The sequence below is a fragment of the Calliopsis andreniformis genome, chromosome 2 (genome assembly GCF_051401765.1).
Source record: "Calliopsis andreniformis isolate RMS-2024a chromosome 2, iyCalAndr_principal, whole genome shotgun sequence".
Classification (NCBI taxonomy): domain Eukaryota; kingdom Metazoa; phylum Arthropoda; class Insecta; order Hymenoptera; family Andrenidae; genus Calliopsis; species Calliopsis andreniformis.
In genome coordinates, this window is record NC_135063.1 from 1,112,253 (window position 1) to 1,127,738 (window position 15,486).

The 15,486-nt window shown below is 34.9% G+C and overlaps 1 protein-coding gene across 1 annotated transcript in view; it reads right to left on the bottom strand.

Moving 5' to 3' along the window:
* Positions 1–11,853, bottom strand: part of LOC143187999 (phospholipase B1, membrane-associated) — a 32,429-nt gene extending 20,576 nt beyond the window's left edge. The window contains exons 1-2 of the mRNA XM_076392051.1: positions 11,724–11,853; positions 536–634 (exon numbers count right to left, since the gene is read on the bottom strand). Coding sequence (XP_076248166.1) covers positions 536–634; positions 11,724–11,853 — 229 coding nt within the window. The remainder of the gene's footprint in view (positions 1–535; positions 635–11,723) is intronic.
* Positions 11,854–15,486: the final 3,633 nt, after the last annotated feature.

A 15,486-nucleotide genomic window follows, 5' to 3' on the forward strand; every position in this document is an offset into this window, starting at 1 on the left:
TTATTTTTCGGCAATTTTCACAGGGCCAATTTTAAAATGTCCATCTTTTTGAAAGTTTGTCCATCAAGGGGAAGGATCAAACTATATTCTCCTTTTTTTTCAGATTTTTAAAATCGCGCATCATCTTAAAAACCTGCATTTGTTTAAAATAATTGCAAAAAAGATGATTAAAAAACAATTTCTTTTAAATGAAATAATTTTTTTTAACCTCTTAAGTCGGGGCGTTTGACAACAAACGTTTTTCCATAAAAAGTGTGCGGCGTTATTTGTTGGCTTTACACAACAAAAAATGAAAAACATATTGTTGTTATATTGTGTATGCTATCATTGTTAGATTATTGAATTTCCGTCGGAAGGACCATAGAATAAAGCAATTGTTTATTAAACGATCTTTACAAGAACATTCATATTAGTAACTGATGTCTATACATACTTAGAAAACACTCATTCAGGCATACAGCTCAAGTAAAAGGTAATATAGTTGAATTAAATATATTATAACTATTATTAAATACATTAAATATATTGGACTAACCTGTCACGTTGCAAGGGAAAAGAGAACTTGGAGAAATTTCTCTCTGAACTTTTTGTGCACGTTTTGCTGAAAATCTTCGACCTTCTCCTCCCTTATCACCTGCAAAAAAGTTATTAAATAAATCTCTTGTGACAAATATTGACAAACAAACATTGATTAGATATGTCTGTCATCACTTTACAATAAAGAATAAGCTATTTTATTCTGCATTTATTCACACATATGGGTGCAACCTTTTGTTTAATCATTACAACAATATATTCATGTAAACTAATTTTATGTAGACCTAACATCCATTGAATTAGCAGGTGATAAAAAATAGACGTCAATTTAGAGTATTAACCCCTTAATTTGTAGCGGTGTGCGGGATCCCGACATTTCGGGATCGGGATAAGACGGAGAATTTCAGGCGAGATCGGGCGGGATGCTGAAGCAATACGACCACTCGGAATCTCGAGATGTTCCGGAATCTTGAGTCGTCGCGGGTTCTTGAGTCGTACCGAAATCTCGAATCGTCCCGGGTTATCGAGTTGGTAGATGGTAGTGTGAGTGATCAGTTTTATTATAGCGATCAAGAGGCGCACACGCCACCAGAACCGGACTCCAACGCAGACCGATGCGGATACCTCTACATCCACCCAACGGAATCTGCCTGTTCAGGCGTTCAGGAAGACCAATTATAAAACTCAACCCTACAGTTGAAAGATTAACAGATTAAGCGTACTTCGCGAAAACCGTATCCGCCTCCTTAGACTACGTTGAGTGAATCCGCAAAGTTCAAAATAGGGAAAGTGCGTGTGGCAAGGAAACCGCGTCGAAAAGCGTCCAGAATTGACCAACGAGCTATTTACTTACAAGATGGCAACGTTGAAATTGTACAGACAGACGAGACGAGTTGGTATGTAATTCGTAATTTTTCTAAATATGTGAAACTGATAAATCTAAACAGAATCTATCAGCTCATTTTCCCCTCTCTTCTTCCACTACAAATAAGATAAAGTTTAATCAAGGTGTGCTTTAGCACTTTAACAGAGCAAGAACCCTAAAGGTCGATCTCCGCCGCTCGAAATGACCGCCCGTCTAGTTAGGACGTAACAGAGAAAATGAAGGAAGGAGGCGTGCTGACTGCAGTACCGTTATCTCCAAGTTTCGTCTCTTCAATGTTCCTGGTACCCAAAGGGAATGGAACAATGAGACCCATTTTCGACCTCAAACCACTCAATCATTTCGTTCACACAGCACCATTCAAACTGATAAATATTTACAAAATTCCAGACCTTCTACAACCACAAGATTTCCGAGTAAAGATCGATATATTCCAAGCCTATTTTCACCTACTAACATGCCCATCACACAGACGCTTTGTATGGCTTCTATACCAACAGAAGTTACTTTAAATAAACTCTGCCACTCGGACTGAGCTCAGCACTCAAAACCTTTGCGTCGGTAAGCAATTCGATTGCTCAAATACTTCTTCAGCAGGACATAACGCTTCTAGTCTACATCAACGATTTTTTACTAGCCAACCGAGATATTCACATCTTGAAAAACCAAGTAGATACCACGTTGAGCCTGTTGCGTCACCTCGGCTGGAGAATGAATTTCGAAAAATCGATTTTAACCCTATGTCGGGTAATAGAATACCTAGGATTATCATGAGATCTGTGGTCGAATCAAAAGTTGCTACCACAGCTGAAGCGCCTGAGATTTCCAATCTCCTCAAGAAGCAGACTGTCACCGTAAAACAGCTGCAGAGCTTGATAGGTATGTTACATTTTACCAGTTTTGCAGTACCACGAGGAAGACTCGGTTAGCGTCAGCTTCAAAGGCTGTGTCTAACCAATTTGAAGCAGAAACCTCGGCATCTTATTCCTCTGCCAGACCCTGTGCTGATAGAATTAAGATGGTGTCTGTGTCACCACACTGATTTCTCACAAATCCATGCACCTCATCCTACATGGTAATACTCGCCTCGGATCAAGTTTGGGGAGCACCGATAAACAACACGCTTATATCAGGAGCATAGTCGAATGCAGAGAGGTTACACTGCAATTACAAAGACTTGCTAGCCATACTGAAGGCCTTAGAAAAGCAAAATCAGAGTCTGCGTCTTGGGTCCTTACACCTACAATGCGACAATAAAACGGCATCTGAACAAATGTCGTGGGACGTTGCTCATAATAGCTCCGAGGTGGGAACAAGTGCACTGGCGACTGGACTTGAAAAATCGTGCAACAGCACCGCTATGGATAATCGAGAACCTCCAGCGAGTATTGGTACATATAGCAACTGACCTACCCCCTCAGAAAGTGGCCGAAATGACTCTGGAAGTTTGGAGACGTGGGAGCGAAGTGAATGTCTAAAGGAATGGTCAGATCAGCAAAAATCGCTTCTTATGGCTAGCTGGCGTTCCTCCACCTTAAAATCTTATAAACCTGCTTGGATGCGATGGAAATCTTGGGCATATCGGAATAAAGCTTCTAAGCATAAGCCAAATGGATCCGATCTAGCAAGGTTTCTAACTGATCTACATCAAAAAGAGGGGTTATCTTATAACACAATACTATTTCACAAATCGGCAGTTTCCACATTATATGATCCAGAAGCTCCAGAAGCTGAATCCCTTGGTAAAATGATTGTTAAAGTCTATCGCTCTGACCAAGCCAAAAATTCTGAAACCACCCACATGGGACGTCGATTTGATTTCTAGACACATGTCACAGCTAGACCCAGAAACAAATAGCTTATATCAAATATCCAAATGTGCAGCGTCAGTTCTTTTATTATGTTCCGGTGGCCGTCATGATATAACATTATTGCGGATAAATCCTTCTAGTTCTATAATATCCGATGATAACATAATTCTAATACCAGCCTTTGGGTCGAAGACTGATTCAGCTGGCCATCGCCAATCAGGTTGGAAATTAGAAAACAACTTTGACAATAGGAATCTAAGTCCTGTGTGCTGACTCAAACGCTTGATTGATCTCGGTCAGGAAAGAAGGCAAGAGGTGAACTGTGATTGCCTGTTTATTTCCATCTGTGGCCCGGCTAAGTCGACGACAAGATGTATTAGTGCTGGTTGGGCTAAAAATATGTTAAAGGAATTTGGAATTAACGCATCAACTGGTAGTTTCAGTGCTGCTGTTGCCTCAAAGATTTGGGTAGAAAATTCTCCTCTGCTTAAAAACATTTAAGCGCTTCTATTGCCGGAAAATTTTAAGTGCGACCAACATTAGCAACAATATTACACGGTTATTTAGTGCTGTAGGTTAGCAGTCTGTTATTGTTCTGTATAGTTGTGTTCGAACATAGTCAATAATTCCTACAGATATAATCTCTTATTACAATGTTTTGGAATAATTGGATTATACTGTTATATTACTGCAAGTTCCATATGTTATTTATTACCTACATACTCATTGTTGTTATGCTATGGCAAGTATGGCTCATGTGTGTCTGCCAGCAGTGCAATCTTCTGTTTATGATATGTAATATATCACTGAAACAATGTATAAGTCTTTTCATTGTACAAACTAAATACTGAGATATAATTAATTCACTAGATATACTCTCTTATGTCGATGTGTCTCTAAACAATTCCTTGTTGTTAGTCACATTGACGTCGTCCACCACCACCAGGCGATAACAAACGCGTCTCTCATAAGTATTATTAGGCTTCGAATAACGGTTAAGTTGTGTAATGAAAACGTTTAACCTGAAAATAAAACGTGATTTAACATTCTTACCTTATTCGAAGCCTAATAAATTTAACCCTGTCTGGTGGTCAGTCGACATTATGACCGAAAATCAAATGCCCATAACCGTGGCGTCCGCTGCTGATGGTGATAGACGTGGCAAAACAAGCAGTGGTGGAAGGGTAGAAAGGAAACAAAGAAACGGCGGCGAAGAAATGTATCTCTCCTATAAGTGTTATTAGGCTTCGAATAAGGTATGTTTAATACACGTTTTATTTTCAGGTAAAACGTTTTCATTTTTTACAGCATATTGGTCTTTTCAAACCATTTAAATTGCGTACAAACTATTTTTTGTATCACCACAATTGGAGAAGAAACTTAGGGTGACCTGGTTTAGGTGGACTACTTAAAATTAACTATTCTGATTTACGAATATTCGATATTGTAAGTGAGAGTCTCTTCGTAGCAAATTAAATGCAAATAGAGGAATTAGTTTAGAAGTATCAGTTCAAGATTGAAGAACGTGTTTTGGGGATGGTCTATTAAAGATTACACTGGTTTACAAAATTTGACTCATTTTTTGTTATATATACAATGTTTAATATCTGATCTCCGTAATATTCTTAACGCTGAATCCGAATCCAGGATCCATTTTTTCCTATCACGTATTGTTTTTATGTGATTTCGACGTGAATTATTAAAAAATGATTTTGTGGTTTTTCTACGAATAATACCGTCAAGCTAGATTTTTTTGCAAACAATATTCGTACTGAACCTTATGTAGTTTTTCTCGCTGATTTCAAATCTGGAATCCGTTTTTCCCTATCAGATATAGTTGTTATGTGATTACAATTAAATTATAACTTATTTTAACTACAGAGCAGATTTTAGGAATAGCAGAAACAGTTAGTTTGTAATCAGTAATACGAAGTAAGCAAAGGAAAAATAGAATATAAACAGTTTGGACCGAAATGAAACAGAAGATAAGTGGGACATTTGCGCGTGTCGCCTGAACCAATCGGTTCGTTAAGAATCCCCCCGGTGTGCCTTAGGCATAGGTTACACCCCATATCTAGGAAACACCCTTTTCCACTAAGAAGAAAAGGCCCCAACGATAACTCATGACTTCCCTGATCGCCTCACGATACTATTTCCTAGAAATACCGTCCTTTCCCAATATTCCTGGACCTAAAGGCAAATCATTTTCTTTTTTAATCTCCTAAACAATTTCTCAACAATATCAGTTCTTGGGAAACCTGTTTTCCCCGAACTACGAAGGTCCCACAAAGTTTCACCCCTCTTAGCGCACACCCTTAAATACCGGCCCTCAACGAGGAGCAGATCAGTCTTGAGCAGTCTGGAACTTGGCACGAAAGTACCACGAGCGTATCTTTGTAAAGTATTGTAAGAAGCAGCGAAATAAAATTCTAAAAACAGCATCCAGTCCAGTTCTTTGGAGCACCTCGACGACACTCGGAGACCGTGTACGACGTACGGTCGAAATGTGAGTTTCAGTAATTCGAAGCGGAATCACATAAAAACTATACATGACAGGAAAAAACGTATTTTGGATTCGGAATCTACAAGAAGAACTATACAAAGATCAGTGCAAGTATTGTATGTACAAAGACCTAACTAAGTCTACAATGTACAATGTATGTACAAAGGTCTAGTAGTATTCGCAGAAAAACCACAAAATCAGCATTTTTCAGTAATTCAAAGCAGAATTACATAAAAACTATACGTAATAGAAAAAAACAAATTCCAACTTTAAATTCAGTGACAAAAATACGCAAGAATCAGTTTAAACATTCTCTGTAACAAAAATCGTGTTGACCAGTGTATTTATACTTCATACTTCTATGTACTATTCTCACAACTGTAGGTATTAAACTAGTATTAACTTTTTGGGCTTGAAATACAGGGTGTTTCTAAACCTGCGCTGTCGAAGCGAGGGCACTGCGGGCCTTGAGGGCTCTCTCACTCCCCTTTCCGTCGTCAAGTAATCCACGCAACGCCGACTATGAAGGCCGACATGATACATTAGTGGCCCTGTTTATAAGACAACTCAAACACTACGAGCGATGCATGTGTTGGTAGAGCAACAGAACGATTGGAAAGGGAAACAGCAAGTGAAATGAGGGAGGGACGCTTATGCTGGACAGCACGGGATAAATTTAAAGGGTCATTCTAGACACTAAAATGAGAAGAAAATCAAGAATAGCTATTTCGCTTTTGAGACATTGTTTATTAATTATAAACTATTTTTTTACCCAAGCAGAAAGTAAAAATTTGCAGTTGATAATTTAAAAATACGAGTCTCATATCTACTAAAATGTATCAATGTATCGATTGATTTTAAATTCCGTTTATCCTGTTACGTATGCGTCGCCCACGTGACTTTCTTTATCCCTTATTAAGAACTGGAATGTACCGGGTGTACACAGAAGGATCCCTCGCGTGTATCTGCTTTATATGATAGTTTCGCAGAGAATCCTAACGAAGACGTTAGGTAACGCCTGTGTCCTCACCTCTCTTTATAGCCAAATTTTAGATATATGAAAAACTGGAGATTAGACCTCGTGGGATTAGTTCTTGTCTATTAAAAAAACGTTACTGTCTTAGATTTACTAACTATAAGATTGGGTTTTAATCTCTTTCAAAACACGACGATTTTTCATACAGTACGTATTAGTTGCTGGTAGGCATTATTTTACTCTGAGACCCTCGCATTTCTCAGTGCGTCAAAACTGAGAGTGGTTTAGCTTCGCGACAGTATCACACAATTACCAATTGTAGAAGATTTATTGTTTATATAGCAATATAGTTATTAATTTGTAATATACTCTAACTGCTCAGAATATACAAAGTCTTAAAAAAAAGGGTTCAAGAGTTTAAAGACTGATAGTACACAGCGAGAGGAGTAAAAAGTGTCGAATCAACATAGGTTCAAAAGTTAATCCTTGCGACGAAAAATTAACTTTTATTATCTAAGTATATTTAATACTGTGAATGAGGTTCTCCATGACGCGTTGAATGTAAATAGAGGAATTGATTCAGAAGTATCTTTCAAGTTGTCAAAACAAGATTATTAAACTAGCATCAACAAAGATTACTTCATAGCTTCAAACGTAGTACAAATTTTCAGTTTTCATTTAGTACTGTGCGCAATTGTGAGTGTACTAGTGAGCCTAGTAGATGTGAGCTTTGCATTGCAACAGAAAGAAGTCACATTGGATATTTACTATAACAAAAATGGTTTGTACTAAATTTGCATTTATTTATGAACTAATCCTTATTGATGCTAGTCTAATAATTTTGTATCGATAACTTTGAACGTACTTCTGAATCAATGCCTCTGGCTACATTCAATACGTCTCAGATAAGCTTACTCGCGTTATCGAATATTCTTAGATATCAAAAATTCGATTTTTCATCGAAAGATGAAAATTCACTTTTGAAATTGACTTTTGAACGTATGGTGATTGGACATTTTTCAATCATCTTGCAGAGTACTATAAATCCTTAAAGTCTTGAAACACTTTTTTTCAATCCCTTTTGTTCAATTTGAATAATCGATTGTTCAAAATATAAGATACAGGCCTCTATTAACCATTTCAAACATACTTCCGTACTTTAGACACTGGCCTATCCTCGAGATTTCCTTTACTGGAACCCTCGTGTTTCGGACATGGGCCTATCCACGAAACTCTTTCCCTATAGAGTACACCTGTATACCAATGTACGGGCCTATCTGTTAGTGTTCCTGTGTTAGTGATCCTTGACTCTCCGCGTTAATTCTACACGACCTGTTCACACTATCCGATTCGATGCAGTACCGCCGTGTATTAGACACAGGCCTATCTGTTAACAGCCTCTACTCTAAAAAACCATTTCTAGGCAGCGCAACCGAACTCCACTTGCCCTTGACTCGTAACGATCTAAATATTAGAAAAATATCTCTAACAGTCTAGAAATTTCGTCATGCATCTACCTCTATCAATTTTTGGTAGCACTCGTTGAAAAAAAGGATAGAAAACATCGTTATTTAACGTGTGTAGTTAGTTTAATTTTGTTTATGAAAATTATTAAAGCAAAGAATTTAAATATCAAACATTAAAGAATTTTTTTCGTGCATCAACTCGGTTTTCGGAAAATACATAGCAGAATTAGACAAATTTTATGTAGAATAACGAATGGAAAATAATGTATAAATTCATGAAATTTATTCGCGAATAACGGAAGACGGTACATCTTTATTCGTAATTAGTAAATAATTTTTTATTGAATAAAATTGTTATTTGTTATTCGCGAATAAATTGTTGAATCCTGTGCATTAGTTGAAATAACTTCGCGTCTAATAAATTTCTAATAATTTTTAACCACCAAAAATAAAATAGACAAAATTTCTAATAATTAAGTTATTCAAGCGTTCCCTAGCTGAATAAGTTTGTATTTAAATAAAAAATTAACCATTATTTTCGAAAATAACAAATTGGTTCGAAATGTTATTCCAATAAAATTTAATTCGAATAATGATCAACTCTGGCCTACGGTGAAGGTATGGGTCTTTGAGGTAAGACTTAAGTATCTAACAGCACTAGGTGTTATGAAGGCCCTCGTCGAGTTTTTTGAGAAGCCGTAGTTAGTTTTTCGATAGGCCTTCGCATCGAACGTTTATGCCGATATCTGTGATTGATGTCGACTTTTCCTTCAAATCCAGTTCTTTCCTCGCTGTATTCCCATTCTGTGTTTGGTATTTCTCGAAATTCTATGTCAAGACTTCTAGTAATGTGTGCATCTCTTTCGGTGCGTGAATTTAAACCAGAAAATTAATTGGAGAGTGGACACATTAACTTTTTCTACTCCAAAATCTCATAGGAAGTATTTTGACTTGTCCTCTAAATTGTAACGAATAGCCAGGTCTAGTGTTATTCAACGATACCCTCGTATTGTATTTCAACATTCGTGGACGGGAGAATCGTGTGTGTATGTGTGAATTGAACAGACAATGAACGTGAGCGTGAACACATTAACCCTTCCTGTCCTATAATAATACTAGTGATGTAGTACAGAATTAGTAGTCTGTTAAGTAGTTAGTAGTTAAGTACAAAAGAGTAAAAATAATAACTGGGTGGTCTGTAATGTAATGTGTAATTATGCAATTTAGAGTATTCAGCTCCGATGACCTTGACCTTAATATATATTGTCATGTTTCTCGAATAAGTTGTCCTGAATAAGCTCCAGCAGATTTTAGCCATCGCTCATTGTTTATTAAAAAGTTATTAAATTTTAAGACAGAATATTTTCCGAACGATCATATTTACCAAAATATAATCTGCCCACTGAGTCGAGAAAGTAAATCACAATTCAACGTTCACGTAGTCAATTAATACGGCTGCAGCTATTAGTTACAAAATGAAATTTACAACTGACAATCCATTCACAACCAATAACTGCAACCATAAGAATCGGCTCCGTGGGTAATGAACTGTCATCTATTTTCTCGACTCAAACTGTGGACAAACTATAGTATTTTAATTTTTGTAAGTGTTAATTATAGTTAATATTTACGAAATTCGTAGACCAAGATCTCGCACTCCATTTGCAACCCCTTCTGCAAGAATAGCTTGGTTTCATACAAGGACAGGTTAGATTTGGTCTGAACTAGGCTTTTTTGCGGGAAATGTATATCCCTTCCCCGCCCACACGTTGAAGTACATTTAGTATTTACAAAAAGTAAAATATCATTTCGGTAAATATTGTATTGTTTTACTTGTGTAACCGAATAAATTGTCTTGACAGAACATTTTTACACAATTCATGTTAATTATGCGTTAAATTCAATAATTCGTAATGTAATATAATGAGTCAGATTCATAAATACTTAGCCTTTTTGTCATTCTAAACGGCAACTGAAGAATAGTAAACAATGATATTTGTATGCGTGTATAATTGTATGAGCAAAGTCAGAATATGTTCGTTGAAATGAAAATCAACAGCAAATGTGTACTTATTCCATTTTGTTATTTTAAGTATATGTAAGTACTAAAAACGTGATATATTTTTCAAATATCTTGTGTTAATAACTTTTTAACGAATCATGAGCGAGAGCTAAAACTTTTTTGAGGTTACTTAGGACAGTACCCTTGATAGGATATGTCAACGTTGGTGACGTCCAAGCTATCTCCATTGTACTAAATAATTATCGAAAAATACATTGAACCGCGAAGGGTTAAAGTATATTATTTATCTTATCGTTCCTTTTCTCTGCTTTCAGTTTTATGGAGTTGATCAATTTGGTATCCGAGCGACTCAGATAACCATTGAATCAATTACTTCAGTTTCATTCTCGTATCTACTGAATACAAGTAATTAACCAGTTACCGAATATTAATAACCAAATATCGGATATTAATAAAGCTGATTACATAACCGGTTAAACGGTATCGAGTATAACCAGTGTAAAATCCCTAATAAGATCACTCACAGTTTCGCGGATGGTCCGCGCACGTAATACAGACACAGACATTCTGTTGAACTCTAAAACAGGCATAAAGCACAGTTATAAAATAATATAAATAACCAAATAATTAAATCTTTCATTTTTTAACTTCAAATTATTTCACTTTCAATACGTTCCAAACTGTTGACAGTATACCCTCAAAGGGCAAACTTGGCATAATTGATTTGACAAATTCTGTAAAAACTGTGAAAGACGTCAAGAAGCACACATTAATGTAAAGTTATAGAAAATTTGACAATTAGTATACTTATAAAAATTATGATATTTTACGTTTTGACATATATTTATATAGTACCATCTTTAAAATAGAAAATAATACTAAAAAAAATACTAGCAATAAATACACAAAAATATTTGAAGTCAAATTATAAATTAGAAAGTCCAATAAAATATTTTCTCAAAATCTTTTCCAACTCAGAAGTATATATCATATTGTAATTCATAATATTACAGTTAATGTCACCTTTATGAATTCTAGCACATCAATTTTAAAGTGGTATCACTCTCAAAGTTAGTCTACTACGTATGCAACAAAAGCACTAAACTGACGTACACTCTCAAAGTTAGTCTACTATGTATGTAACAAAAGCACTAAACTGACGTACACTCTCAAAGTTAGTCTACTATGTATGTAACAAAAGTACCAAATTGACGTACACCAAAGATTAACAATTTTTTTCCAAGGGAAAAAATTATCACTCTTGTTCAAGAAACATCATGACTAAGTAATTTCATAATTACATTGTCAACAATTATATACAGTATAATTTATAATAGAATATGAAAACACAAAAAGATATTACCTATAGAACGAAAGATTATTGTTTTCTTTTAAAAAACCATCACAGTTCGAAAATATCATGATTACACTGTATCACCACCGTCGTATATTCTCGCGAACGTTAAATACAAAATGTTACCACTACCAAAGTAAAAGTACTATGTAACAAAAATTGAGACGTACCGAAAAAATTAAGAATCAAATTGCGAACTCCGCGATAGAGGCGCAAATTATTCGGCGAGTCTAGGGCTGTCTTTTGCGCGGCAACCAGCACGCAAACTTGCAATATCAGGTACAGGGGCAGCTTCCTCATCGCGGTCCTCTTCCCAGCGGCAAACTAACGCGTTAATAAGACCGACGGTGACTAAGTCCGAAATGGTCACCCTGCCTCCCAGAGGTTTGTCGTGATCTGAGATCGAAGTATTTGCGGGACAATACAAAAGTCTGCGCCTCGGCTGCTGCGTGCACGTACCATCAGAGACCTTGATTGTACCACAGCCGGTTCTGGGTTTCAATGTTCGTCGCGAAGGACGCGCGTTAACATCGTTGTGATTGGGAAAAAGCAAAAGACTTACTAATATATTCTGCAAAGCTGGGTCGAGAAAATAGCTGATCAACGACCCCAAGTTCTTTTTAACTGCCGGCTATAACCGTATGTTTATGCCCCGAACAAGAATAAAAAGGATGCTTGCGTACCTTGTGGACCCTCTTCAGGAAACACTCAAGTATTTAGATCCTCCCACTAAGCAATCGAAATTCTGTAGAATGTTATTCTTGGTTGATTCCGTTATGGACGTTAGACACACGATTACATCATATACATTCTTTATATGATTACCTACGATTTTTTTGTTATTCCCATACGCACATTTAGTACCCAATGGGTGATATCAATTTTTGGATTTCAATTTCACAAACAAAAGTACGACTCGTAGGTAGCTATTGATGAAATTTTATTTAAGTTATTGTATTTATTTTTCTCTTATAATGTTTGCACAACAAATTGTTATCGAACTTCAGTGAGTCGTATTTACATTCATATAAAATGTTGAGTAGAAAAATATCAATACTCTTTAACAAAAAATAGTACAAAATGTCCAATAGTTGAACAAATAGTGGATTTATCGAATATGATTTTCTATGAGACTAAATAGTAAATTTCTAAGTGACGTTTAATAAATAAATTATGTATAAATCATTTATTTGTCAAATATTTTATAATTTCAAGAAAATAATCCTTTAATTGCGTAGCACTAAATTTGTTTATCATTCTATATGATTAATGTTTAAAACAGTACACTATTTAAATATGTTACTAATTAATTGTAGATTTAGTTTTATTAATTATAATAATAGTCTCTCAACTAGTGTTAACGAAGAAATATTACAATAAACTCGTTATCCTTATCCAATACTGATTTGTCATCATAATAATATTACTGTTAAAATATGGATTCCAGTTGTAACGATAAAATAGAAAAAATTAAACTCTAAATATTATTAATTAGTTAAATAAAGGTAATTATTATTAGTTAAAGAGGGTACACTGATAAAACATTAAGTAAACATTTTATTTAAATTATTTAAATTTTATTTAAGTCACTTGAATAAAGTTTTCATATTTCAAGAAGCATCCTTCAAAGCAAACGTTTTAAGTAGTAGATGTAAAATAGATCACCACCTGTAGAATCACGCAATTACACTACAAAGGCTTTGTAATTGCAACGTTAACAGATCGTAACGGTTGGTGGATCAGATTTTTTTATTCAACATATGATCGACGAAATGGAAGAACGTGACAAAGAAGACGCAAGCAGGAAACTCGCGCTGTGCATATGAAATGATCGCATCTGATGTGATGTTCGGTATTCAAATGAAATCATCAGCTTTCCTTAAACTTCTGTTAGTTTTATTTAGAAATCTCTCACGACGAATACGTCACTCTACCGGTACCTTTACATTCCATCTGGTGTGAATTCGAAACGCAAGCGTCAAAGTAAAGATTTCATTTATTTGTTTATTCTTCATTAGTATTGAATGCGAGATCTGCATAAACAGTCTACATAAAATACTCACACGATAAATCATCGTTGCAACTCAACCTTGACCACAGTAATTAACATCGAACATTAACATCATCTATAATTTAGAATACCACAGTTTAGAAAATTGCGTAAAAGGGACCAGATCACAGTATACTTAGAATTACCCCAGGAATCACCCCTTCTCGGGAGTTACACTTATTCCGGGACACCCTGTATCCATCCTGATTAAAAACTACGCTAAAGATATTGGTTCACTGACAAAATTTAGGAATGTTTTTTAATCCAAAGACAGTTTATTACTAATGATTTCAAGCGTATTGCATTACACGAATGTACAACACAGTCAATGACTATCACAATCATTTACATTTAACTATTTTTAAGGATATGTATTATTTTACATGTATTTTCTTTTTATTTGCTATAAATTCAAATCTGCAGATACCTATTCAATCATAACAATATCAGTAAGAAGTAATTGTTCAATTTTTATACAAATACCATAATAATAATATTTTTATAAATCATTTTAGGGGACTTAAACACTCACAGTATTATACAATAATATTTTCAACTATGATCAAAAAGCGGCTAATTTTAGCACAAAAATTACACGTCCTTAATAACGACTGGTTAGATTTAAATTATGGAATTCAATATATAAATTTACTCTTGACATTGTGCAACTAATATGTGCCTTAATTAACTATCAGAGGAATGTACCAAGTACATAAATTCGCTTCATAGTCGTTTTTGTACAGAGACAATTTAACATACAAATATTTTGAATTTACACTGACGTTCCCTGCTACTACCGTGAATCACTGTTTGCGGAAACAGTAAAACGGAAATTGCGGCTTTTGTATTCTAAATTTGAATGTCATGCACGATTTCTGCGCGTCGATTCTGGAATTGTCGAAGCCGACTACCGCGCGGCAAATGCAAATATTCTTGAATAATTACGCGTCTACTGTGCATAGTTGAGTTAGAACTCCTGAACAAAGAAGAAATGTATATAAAACACACAAACATCTTCCATTTTGAAATATAAGTTCTTTTCACAAACTTAGGGAGGGTTGCTGCCAAATTGCCAAAGTGATAGAAGGGAATTTTCTCTCTACTTTTGCAGTTTAATGGCTTATCATCTGCTCCATTGTAAGATGACAAAATAGCTAGCTTAGTACATACTAGTTAATAAATCCAATCCTGGTATGTATGTATACATACAGACTGATCAGTTTAACTGGAAACCCTCTAATGGATGTTGACAGCACTGACAACGCTAACAGCATTTAGAATAAATGCTGCCAACACTCGGAGGGTTTCCACATAAACTGATCACCCTGTATATATATGCATCTTTATTCTACTATAAATTGAGACTAAAATTTATCATATTAATGTGGTAAATTAATTATCTTGTCGTTGGAATAATTTTTTTAACAAAAATATAATATAAAATGCAATATCCAAATAAGTATTATTTAATTATTAAATAACAACTTTTTAGTGCTTTGAATCAAGAAACTTTCAATTTTAACTATGTTAATATATCTTTATTAAATCTATTACATCAGTAAAGCATCGTTCACTCGGTGGAACTGAAAAATGTAAATTTGTTTTATAAAAAAATAATTAAAATTGTTATCAGATGATTTCTTCTTGAGAGTGTATGTACTCTTCTTATAATTATATACTTCTTACACATGATCTGTAGATTTATTAAGAACAATGGTAATAAAAATCATGAAAAAAGGGATAGGTCTATCCATATATTAGATCCATAAACACAAAAGAATATTCATTCTCGCAAGTTACGTATACTCACAAATCTTTTAATTTGTGCCTGATGTTATTAGTTATGAAATTAAAGGAACATCTTAAAATTTCATGGGCACAAT